This window comes from Anopheles maculipalpis, chromosome 2RL (assembly GCF_943734695.1).
Source record: "Anopheles maculipalpis chromosome 2RL, idAnoMacuDA_375_x, whole genome shotgun sequence".
Lineage (NCBI taxonomy): Eukaryota > Metazoa > Arthropoda > Insecta > Diptera > Culicidae > Anopheles > Anopheles maculipalpis.
The window spans coordinates 42,600,713-42,612,094 of record NC_064871.1 but is presented as its reverse complement, the minus strand read 5'-3'; the positions used below and the strand labels follow the sequence as shown (position 1 = coordinate 42,612,094).

The 11,382-nt window shown below is 52.6% G+C and overlaps 1 protein-coding gene across 1 annotated transcript in view; it reads right to left on the bottom strand.

Moving 5' to 3' along the window:
* The window catches only part of LOC126556539 (ankyrin-3), a 108,722-nt gene that overhangs the window by 31,551 nt on the left and 65,789 nt on the right, over positions 1-11,382 (bottom strand). The window contains exons 30-38 of the mRNA XM_050211800.1: positions 8,153-9,607; positions 7,229-7,495; positions 6,701-7,099; positions 6,041-6,175; positions 4,193-4,723; positions 2,081-2,479; positions 1,685-1,951; positions 893-1,027; positions 233-367 (exon numbers count right to left, since the gene is read on the bottom strand). Of these exons, the coding sequence (XP_050067757.1) occupies positions 233-367; positions 893-1,027; positions 1,685-1,951; positions 2,081-2,479; positions 4,193-4,723; positions 6,041-6,175; positions 6,701-7,099; positions 7,229-7,495; positions 8,153-9,607 (3,723 nt within the window). The remainder of the gene's footprint in view (positions 1-232; positions 368-892; positions 1,028-1,684; positions 1,952-2,080; positions 2,480-4,192; positions 4,724-6,040; positions 6,176-6,700; positions 7,100-7,228; positions 7,496-8,152; positions 9,608-11,382) is intronic.

The following is an 11,382-nucleotide window of genomic DNA, read 5'->3' as shown; positions in this document are numbered from 1 at the left end:
TCACCTTCTCTTCAACAACGTCAGAGACAGGCTCCAAAGGCTCGGGCTGTTCGTCTTGCTCTGGTTTGTCATCTGGCTTGGCCTCAACCTTCTCGATCTCAATCTCTGTAAACATTTCCTCAACAACCTCGGTCACCTTCTCTTCAACAACGTCAGAGACAGGCTCCGATGGCTCGGGCTGTTCGTCTAGCTGTGTTTTGTCTTCTGGCTTGGCCTCAACCTTCTCGACTACGGTCTCGGTAACCTTTGCCTCGACAACCTCGGTCACCTTCTCTTCAACAACGTCAGAGACAGGCTCCGATGGCTCGGGCTGTTCGTCTTGCTCTGGTTTGTCATCTGGCTTGGCCTCAATCTTTTCGACTACGGTCTCGGTAACCTTTTCCTCAACAACCTCGGTCACCTTCTCTTCAACAACGTCAGAGACAGGCTCCAATGGCTCGGGCTGTTCGTCTTGTTCTGGTTTGTCATCTGGCTTGGCCTCAACCTTCTTGACTACGGTCTCGGTAACCTTTGTATTAACAAACTCGGTCGCCTTCTCTTCAACAACGTCAGAGACAGGCTCCGATGGCTCGGGCTGTTCGTCTAGCTGTGGTTTGTCATCTGGCTTGGCCTCAACCTTCTCGACTACGGTCTCGGCAAACTTTGCCTCGACAACCTCGGTCACCTTCTCTTCAACAACGTCAGAGACAGGCTCCGATGGCTCGGGTTGTTCGTCTTGCTCTGGTTTGTCATCTGGCTTGGCCTCCACCTTCTCGACTACGGTCTCGGTAGCCTTTGTATCAACAACCTCGGTCACCTTCTCTTCTACAACGTCAGAGACAGGCTCCGATGGCTCGGGCTGTTCGTCTTGCCCTGGTTTGTCATCTGGTTTGGCCTCAACCTTCTCGACTACGGTCTCGGTAACCTTTGTATCAACAACCTCGGTCACCTTCTCTTCAACAACGTCAGAGACAGGCTCCGATGGCTCGGGCTGTTCGTCTTGCTGTGGTTTGTCATCTGGCTTGGCCTCAACCTTCTCGATCTCAATCTCTGTAAACATTTCCTCAACAACCTCGGTTACCTTCTCTTCAACAACGTCAGAGACAGGCTCCGATGGCTCGGGCTGTTCGTCTAGCTGTGTTTTGTCTTCTGGCTTGGCCTCAAACTTCTCGAATACGGTCTCGGTAACCTTTTCCTCAACAACCTCGGTCACCTTCTCTTCAACAACGTCAGAGACAGGCTCCGATGGCTCGGGCTGTTCGTCTTGCTCTGGTTTGTCATCTGGCTTGGCTTCAACCTTCTCGACTATGGCCTCAGTAATCTTTGCTATGACAACCTCGGTCATGTTCTCTTCAACAACGTCAGAGACAGGCTCCGATGGCTCGGGCTGTTCGTCTTGCTCTGGTTTGTCATCTGGTTTGGCCTCAACCTTCTCGACTGCGGTCTCGGTAACCTTTTCCTTAACAACCTCGGTCACCTTCTCTTCAACAACGTCAGAGACAGGCTCCGAAAGCTCGGACTGTTCGTCTTGATCTGGTTTGTCATCTAGCTTGGCCTCAACCTTCTCGACTACGGTCTCGGTAACTTTTTCCTCAACAACCTCGGTCACCTTCTCTTCAACAACGTCAGAGACAGGCTCCGATGGCCCGGGCTGTTCGTCTTGCTCTGGTTTGTCATCTGGCTTGGCCTCAACCTTCTCGACTACGGTCTCGGTAACCTTTTCCTCAACAACCTCGGTCACCTTCTCTTCAACAACGTCAGAGACAGGCTCCGATGGCTCGGGCTGTTCGTCTTGCTCTGGTTTGTCATCTGACTTGGCCTCAACCTTCTCGACTACGGTCTCGGTAACCTTTTCCTCGACAACCTCGGTCACCTTCTCTTCAATAACGTCAGAGACAGGATCCGATGGCTCGGGCTGTTCGTCTTGCTGTGGTTTGTCATCTGGCTTGGCCTCAACCTTCTCGACTACGATCTCGGTAACCTTTTCCTCGACCACCTCGGTCACCTTCTCTTCAACAACGATAGAGACAGGCTCCGATGGCTCGGGCTGTTCGTCTTGTTCCGGTTCGTCTTCTGTCTTGGCGTCAACCTTCTCGACTACGGTCTCGGTAACCTTTGCCTCAACAACCTCGGTCACCTTCTCTTCAACAACGTCAGAGACAGGCTCCGATGGCTCGGGCTGTTCTTCTTGCTGTGGTTTGTCATCTGGCTTGGCCTCAACCTTCTCGACTACGGTCTCGGTAACCTTTTCCTCAACAACCTCGGTCACCTTCTCTTCAACAACGTCAGAGACAGGCTCCGATGGCTCGGGCTGTTCGTCTTGTTGTGGTTTGTCATCTGTCTTGGCGTCAACCTTCTCGACTACGGTCTCGGTAATCTTTTCCTCAACAACCTCGGTCACCTTCTCTTCAATAACGTCAGAGACAGGCTCCGATGGCTCGGGCTGTTCGTCTTGCTGTGGTTTGTCATCTGGCTTGGCCTCAACCTTCTCGACTACGGTCTCGGTAACCTTTTCCTCAACAATCTCGGTCACCTTCTCTTTAAAAACAACAGAGACAGGCTCCGATGGCTCGGGCTGTTCGCCTTGCTGTGGTTTGTCATCTGGCTTGGCCTCAACCTTCTCGACTACGGTCTCGGTAACCTTTTCCTCGACAACCTCGGTCACCTTCTCTTCAACAACGTCAGAGACAGGCTCCGATGGCTCGGGCTGTTCGTCTTGATCTGGTTTGTCATCTGGCTTGGCCTCAACCTTCTCGACTACGGTCTCGGTAACCTTTTCCTCAACAACCTCGGTCACCTTCTCTTCAACAACTTCAGAGACAGGCTTCGATCGCTCGAACTGTTCGTCTTGCTCTGGTTTGTCATCTGGCTTGGCCTCAACCTTCTCGACTAAGGTCTCGGTAACCTTTTCCTCAACCACCTCGGTCACCTTCTCTTCAACAACGTCAGAGACAGGCTCCGATGGCTCGGGCTGTTCGTCTTGGTCTGGTTTGTCATCTGGCTTGGCCTCAACCTTCTCGACTGCGGTCTCGGTAACCTTTGTCTCGCCAACCTCGGTCACCTTCTCTTCAACAACGTCAGAGACAGGCTCCGATGGCTCGGGCTGTTCGTCTTGCTCTGGTTTGTCATCTGGCTTGGCCTCAACCTTCTCGACTACGGTCTCGGTAACCTTTTCCTCAACATCCTCGGTCAACTTCGCTTCAACAATGACAGAGACAGGCTCCGATGGCTCGGGCTGTTCGTCTTGCTGTGGTTTGTCATCTGGCTTGGCCTCAAGCTTCTCGACTGCGATCTCGGTAATATTTTCCTTAACAACCTCGGTCACCTTCTCTTCAACAACGTCAGAGACAGGCTCCGATGGCTCGGGCTGTTCGTCTTGCTCTGGTTTGTCATCTGGCTTGGCCTCAACCTTCTCGACTACGATCTCGGTAACCTTTTCCTCAACCACCTCGGTCACCTTCTCTTCAACAACGTCAGAGACAGGCCCCGATGGCTTTGGCTGTTCGTCTTTCTGTGGTTTGTCATCTGGCTTGGCCTCAACCTTCTCGATTACGGTCTCGGTAACCTTTGCCAAAACAACCTCGGTCAACTTCGCTTCAGCAATGACAGAGACAGGCTCTGATGACTCGGGCTGTTCGTCTTGCTCTGGTTTGTCATCTGGCTTGGCCTCAACCTTCTCGACTACGATCTCGGTAATCTTTTCTTTAACAACCTCGGTCACCTTCTCTTCAACAACGTCAGAGACAGGCTCCGATGGCTCGGGCTGTTCGTCTTGCTGTGGTTTGTCATCTGGCTTGGCCTCAACCTTCTCGACTACGGTCTCGGTAACCTTTTCCTCAACAACCTCGGTCACCTTCTCTTCAACAACGTCAGAGACAGGCTCCGATGGCTCGGGCTGTTCGTCTTGCTCTGGTTTGTCATCTGGCTTGGCTTCAACCTTCTCGACTACGGTCTCGGTAACCTTTTCATCAACCACCTCGGTCACCTTCTCTTTAACGACGTCAGAGACAGGCTCCGATGGCTCGGGCTGTTCGTCTTCTTCTGGTTTGTCATCTGGCTTGGCGTCAACCTTCTCGACTACGGTCTCGGTAACCTTTTCCTCAACAACTTTGGTAACCTTCTCTTCAACAACGTCGGAGACAGGCTCCAATGGCTCGGGCTGTTCGTCTTGCTCTGGTTTGTCATCTGGCTTGGCCTCAACCTTCTCGACTACGGTCTCGGTAACCTTTGCCTCGACAACCTCGGTCACCTTCTCTTCAACAACATCAGAGACAGGCTCCGATGGCTCGGGCTGTTCGTCTTGCTGTGGTTTGTCATCTGGCTTGGCCTCAACCTTCTCGACTACGGTCTCGGTAACCTTTTCCTCGACAACCTCGGTCACCTTCTCTTCAACAACATCAGAGACAGGCTCCGATGGCCCGGGCTGTTTGTCTTGCTGTGGTTTGTCATCTGGCTTGGCCTCAACCTTCTCGACTACGGTCTCGGTAACCTTTTCCTCAACCACCTCGGTCACCTTCTCTTCAACAACGTCAGAGACAGGCTCCGATGGCTCGGGCTGTTCGTCTTGCTCTGGTTTGTCATCTGGCTTGGCCTCAACCTTCTCGACTACGTTCTCGGTAACCTTTTCCTCTACAACCTCGGTCACCTTCTCTTCAACAACGTCAGAGACAGGCTCCGATGGCTCGGGCTGTTCGTCTTGTTGTGGTTTGTCATCTGGCTTGGCCTCAACCTTCTCGACTACGGTCTCGGTAACCTTTTCCTCAACAACCTCGGTCACCTTCTCTTCAACAACGTCAGAGACAGGCTCCGATGGCTCGGGCTGTTTGTCTTGCTCTGGTTTGTCATCTGACTTGGCCTCAACCTTCTCGACTACGGTCTCGGTAACCTTTTCCTCAACAACCTCGGTCACCTTCTCTTCAACAACATCAGAGACAGGCTCCGATGGCTCGGGCTGTTTGTCTTGCTGTGGTTTGTCATCTGGCTTGACCTCAACCTTCTCGACTGCGGTCTCGGTAACCTTTTCCTCAATCGCCTTGGATACCTTCTCTTCAACAACGTCAGAGACAGGCTCCGATGTCTCGGGCTGTTCGTCTTGCTCTGGTTTGTCATCTGGCTTGGCCTCAACCTTCTCGACTACGGTCTCGGTAACCTTTTCCTCAACCACCTCGGTCACCTTCTCTTCAACAACGTCAGAGACAGGCTCCGATGGCTCGGGCTGTTCGTCTTGCTGTGGTTTGTCATCTGGCTTGGCCTCAACCTTCTCGACTACGGTCTCGGTAACCTTTTCCTCAACAACCTCGGTCACCTTCTCTTCAACAACATCAGAGACAGGCTCCAATGGCTCGGGCTGTTCGTCTTGCTCTGGTTTGTCATCTGGCTTGGCCTCAACCTTCTCGATTACGGTCTCGGTAACCTTTGCCAAAACAACCTCGGTCACCTTCTCTTCAACAACGTCAGAGACAGGCTCCGATGGCTCGGGCTGTTCGTCTTGTTGTGGTTTTTCATCTGGCTTGGCCTCAACCTTCTCGACTACGGTCTCGGTAACCTTTTCCTCAACAACCTCGGTCACCTTCTCTTCTACAACGTCAGAGACAGGCTCCGATGGTTCAGGCTGTTCGTCTTGCTGTGGTTTGTCATCTGGCTTGGCTTCAACCTTCTCGACTATGGCCTCAGTAATTTTTGCTATGACAACCTCGGTCACCTTCTCTTCAACAACGTCAGAGAAAGGCTCCGATGGCTCGGGCTGTTCGTCTTGCTGTGGTTTGTCATCTGGCTTGGCCTCAACCTTCTCGACTACGGTCTCGGTAACCTTTGCCAAAACAACCTCGGTCATCTTCTCTTCAACAACATCAGAGACAGGCTCCGATGGCTCGCGCTGTTCGTCTTGCTGTGGTTTGTCATCTGGCTTGGCCTCAACCTTCTCGACTACGGTCTCGGTAACCTTTTCCTCTACAACCTCGGTCACCTTCTCTTCAACAACATCAGAGACAGGCTCCAAAGGCTCGGGCTGTTCGTCTTGCTCTGGTTTGTCATCTGGCTTGGCCTCAACCTTCTCGACTACGGTCTCGGTAACCTTTTCCTCAACAACCTCGGTCACCTTCTCTTCAACAACATCAGAGACAGGCTCCGATGGCTCGGGCTGTTCGTCTTGCTCTGGTTTGTCATCTGGCTTGGCCTCAACCTTCTCGACTACGGTCTCGGTAACCTTTTCCTCGACAACCTCGGTCACCTTCTCTTCAACAACGTCAGAGACAGGCTCCGATGGCTCGGGCTGTTCGTCTTGTTGTGGTTTTTCATCTGGCTTGGCCTCAACCTTCTCGACTACGGTCTCGGTAACCTTTTCCTCAACAACTTTGGTAACCTTCTCTTCAACAACGTCAGAGACAGGCTCCAATGGCTCGGGCTGTTTGTCTTGCTCTGGTTTGTCATCTGACTTGGCCTCAACCTTCTCGATTACGGTCTCGGTAAGCTTTTCCTCGACAATCTCGGTCAACTTCTCTTCAAAAACGTCAGAGACAGGCTCCGATGGCTCGGGCTGTTCGTCTTGCTGTGGTTTGTCATCTGGCTTGGCCTCAACCTTCTCGACTACGGTCTCGGTAACCATTTCCTCGACAACCTCGGTCACCTTCTCTTCAACAACGTCAGAGACAGGCTCCAAAGGCTCGGGCTGTTCGTCTTGCTGTGGTTTGTCATCTGGCTTGGCCTCAACCTTCTCGACTACGGTCTCGGTAACCTTTTCCTCAACAACCTCGGTCACCTTCTCTTCAACAACATCAGAGACAGGCTCCGATGGCTCGGGCTGTTCGTCTTGCTCTGGTTTGTCATCTGGCTTGGCCTCAACCTTCTCGACTACGGTCTCGGTAACCTTTTCCTCAACAACCTCGGTCACCTTCTCTTCAACAACATCAGAGACAGGCTCCGATGGCTCGGGCTGTTCGTCTTGCTCTGGTTTGTCATCTGGCTTGGCCTCAACCTTCTCGACTACGGTCTCGGTAACCTTTTCATCAACAACCTCGGTCACCTTCTCTTCAACAACATCAGAGACAGGCTCCGATGGCTCGGGCTGTTCGTCTTGCTCTGGTTTGTCATCTGGCTTGGCCTCAACCTTCTCGACTACGGTCTCGGTAACCTTTGCCACAACATCCTTGGACATTTTCTCTTCAACAACGTCAGAGATAGGCTCCGATGGCTCGGGCTGTTCGACTTGCTGTGGTTTGTCATCTGGCTTGGCCTCAACCTTCTCGACTACGGTCTCGGTAACCATTTCCTCAACCACCTCGGTCACCTTCTCTTCAACAACGTCAGAGACAGGCTCCGATGGCTCGGGCTGTTCGTCTTGCTCTGGTTTGTCATCTGGCTTGGCCTCAACCTTCTCGACTACGGTCTCGGTAACCTTTTCCTCGACAACCTCGGTCACCTTCTCTTCAACAACATCAGAGACAGGCTCCGATGGCTCGGGCTGTTCGTCTTGCTCTGGTTTGTCATCTGGCTTGGCCTCAACCTTCTCGACTACGGTCTCGGTAAACTTTTCCTCAACAACCTCGGTCACCTTCTCTTCAACAACGTCAGAGACAGGCTCCAATGGCTCGGGCTGTTTGTCTTGCTCTGGTTTGTCATCTGACTTGGCCTCAACCTTCTCGACTACGGTCTCGGTAAGGTTTTCCTCGACAATCTCGGTCAACTTCTCTTCAAAAACGTCAGAGACAGGCTCCGATGGCTCGGGCTGTTCGTCTTGCTGTGGTTTGTCATCTGGCTTGGCCTCAACCTTCTCGACTACGGTCTCGGTAACCTTTTCCTCAACAACCTCGGTCACCTTCTCTTCAACAATGATAGAGACAGGCTCCGATGGCTCGGGCTGTTGGTCTTGCTGTGGTTTGTCATCTGGCTTGGCCTCAACCTTCTCGACTACGGTCTCGGTAACCTTTTCATCAACAACCTCGGTCACCTTCTCTTCAACAACGTCAGAGACAGGCTCCGATGGCTCGGGCTGTTTGTCTTGCTCTGGTTTGTCATCTGGCTTGGCCTCAACCTTCTCGACTACGGTCTCGGTAACCTTTTCCTCGACAACCTCGGTCACCTTCTCTTCAACAACGACAGAGACAGGATTCGATGGCTCGGGCTGTTCGTCTTGCTGTGGTTTGTCATCTGGCTTGGCCTCAACCATCTCGGCTACGGTCTCAGTAACCTTTGCCTCGACAACCTCGGTCATCTTCTCTTCAACAACATCAGAGACAGGCTCCGATGGCTCGGGCTGTTCGTCTTGCTGTGGTTTGTCATCTGGCTTGGCCTCAACCTTCTCGACTACGGTCTCGGTAACCTTTTCCTCAACCACCTCGGTCACCTTCTCTTCAACAACGTCAGAGACAGGCTCCGATGGCTCGGGCTGTTCGTCTTGCTCTGGTTTGTCATCTGGCTTGGCCTCAACCTTCTCGACTACGGTCTCGGTAACCTTTGCCTCGACAACCTCGGTCACCTTCTCTTCAACAACATCAGAGACAGGCTCCGATGGCTCGGGCTGTTCGTCTTGCTGTGGTTTGTCATCTGGCTTGGCCTCAACCTTCTCGACTACGGTCTCGGTAACCTTTTCCTCGACAACCTCGGTCACCTTCTCTTCAACAACATCAGAGACAAGCTCCGATGGCTCGGGCTGTTCGTCTTGCTCTGGTTTGTCATCTGGCTTGGCCTCAACCTTCTCGACTACGGTCTCGGTAACCTTTTCCTCGACAACCTCGGTCACCTTCTCTTCAACAACATCAGAGACAGGCTCCGATGGCTCGGGCTGTTCGTCTTGCTCTGGTTGGTCATCTGGCTTGGCCTCAACCTTCTCGACTACGGTCTCGGTAACCTTTTCCTCAACAACCTCGGTCACCTTCTCTTCAACAACGTCAGAGACAGGCTCCGATGGCTCGGGCTGTTCGTCTTGCTCTGGTTTGTCATCTGGCTTGGCCTCAACCTTCTCGACTACGGTCTCGGTAACCTTTTCCTCAACAACCTCGGTCACCTTCTCTTCAACAATGATAGAGACAGGCTCCGATGGCTCGGGCTGTTCGTCTTGTTGTGGTTTGTCATCTGGCTTGGCCTCAACCTTCTCGATTACGGTCTCGGTAACCTTTTCATCAACAACCTCGGTCACCTTCTCTTCAACAACGTCAGAGACAGGCTCCGATGGCTCGGGCTGTTCGTCTTGCTCTGGTTTGTCATCTGGCTTGGCCTCAACCTTCTCGACTACGGTCTCGGTAACCTTTTGCTCTACAACCTCGGTCACCTTCTCTTCAACAACGTCAGAGATAGGCTCCGATGGCTCGGGCTGTTCGTTTTGCTCTGGTTTGTCATCTGGCTTGGCCTCAACCTTCTCGACTACGGTCTCGGTAACCTTTTCCTCAACAACCTCGGTCACCTTCTCTTCAACAACATCAGAGAAAGGCTCCGATGGCTCGGGCTGTTTGTCTTGCTGTGGTTTGTCATCTGACTTGGCCTCAACCTTCTCGACTACGGTCTCGGTAACTTTTTCCTCGACAACCTCGGTCACCTTCTCTTCAACAACATCAGAGACAGGCTCCGATGGCTCGGGCTGTTCGTCTTGCTGTGGTTTGTCATCTCGCTTGGCCTCAACCTTCTCGACTACGGTCTCAGTAACCTTTGCCTCGACCACCTCGGTCACCTTCTCTTCAACAACATCAGAGACAGGCTCCGATGGCTCGGGCTGTTTGTCTTGCTGTGGTTTGTCATCTGGCTTGTCCTCGACCTTCTCGACTACGGTCTCGGTAACCTTTTCCTCAACCACCTCGGTCACCTTCTCTTCAACAACGTCAGAGACAGATGGCTCGGGCTGTTCGTCTTGCTGTGGTTTTTCATCTGGCTTGGCCTCAACCTTCTCGACTACGGTCTCGGTAATCTTTTCCTCAACAACCTCGGTCACCTTCTCTTCTACAACGTCAGAGACAGGCTCCGATGGTTCAGGCTGTTCGTCTTGCTCTGGTTTGTCATCTGGCTTGGCTTCAACCTTCTCGACTATGGCCTCAGTAATCTTTGCTATGACAACCTCGGTCATGTTCTCTTCAACAATGTCAGAGACAGGCTCCGATGGCTCGGGCTGTTCGTCTTGCTCTGGTTTGTCATCTGGCTTGGCCTCAACCTTCTCGACTACGGTCTCGGTAACCTTTGCCAAAACAACCTCGGTCACCTTCTCTTCAACATCGTCAGAGACAGGCTCCGATGGCTCGGGCTGTTCGTCTTGCTGTGGTTTGTCATCTGGCTTGGCCTCAACCTTCTCGACTACGGTCTCGGTAACCATTTCCTCGACAACCTCGGTCACCTTCTCTTCAACAACATCAGAGACAGGCTCCGATGGCTCGGGCTGTTCGTCTTGCTCTGGTTTGTCATCTGGCTTGGCCTCAACCTTCTCGACTACGGTCTCGGTAACCTTTTCCTCAACAACCTCGGTCACCTTCTCTTCAACAACGTCAGAGACAGGCTCCAATGGCTCGGGCTGTTTGTCTTGCTCTGGTTTGTCATCTGACTTGGCCTCAACCTTCTCGATTACGGTCTCGGTAAGGTTTTCCTCGACAACCTCGGTCAACTTCTCTTCAAAAACGTCAGAGACAGGCTCCGATGGCTCGGGCTGTTCGTCTTGCTGTGGTTTGTCTTCTGGCTTGGCCTCAACCTTCTCGACTACGGTCTCGGTAACCTTTTCCTCAACAACCTCGGTCACCTTCTCTTCAACAATGATAGAGACAGGCTCCGATGGCTCGGGCTGTTCGTCTTGCTGTGGTTTGTCATCTGGCTTCGCCTCAACCTTCTCGACTACGGTCTCGGTAACCTTTTCATCAACAACCTCGGTCACCTTCTCTTCAACAACGTCAGAGACAGGCTCCGATGGCTCGGGCTGTTTGTCTTGCTCTGGTTTGTCATCTGGCTTGGCCTCAACCTTCTCGACTACGGTCTCGGTAACCTTTTCCTCGACAACCTCGGTCACCTTCTCTTCAACAACGACAGAGACAGGCTCCGATGGCTCGGGCTGTTCGTCTTGCTGTGGTTTGTCATCTGGCTTGGCCTCAACCTTCTCGATTATGGTCTCGGTAAGCTTTTCCTCGACAACCTCGGTCACCTTCTCTTCAACAACGTCAGAGACAGGCTCCGATGGCTCGGGCTGTTTGTCTTGCTCTGGTTTGTCATCTGGCTTGGCCTCAACCTTCTCGACTACGGTCTCGGTAACCTTTTCCTCGACAACCTCGGTCACCTTCTCTTCAACAACGACAGAGACAGGCTCCGATGGCTCGGGCTGTTCGTCTTGCTGTGGTTTGTCATCTGGCTTGGCCTCAACCTTCTCGATTATGGTCTCGGTAAGCTTTTCCTCGACAACCTCGGTCAACTTCTCTTCAAAAACGTCAGAGACAGGCTCCG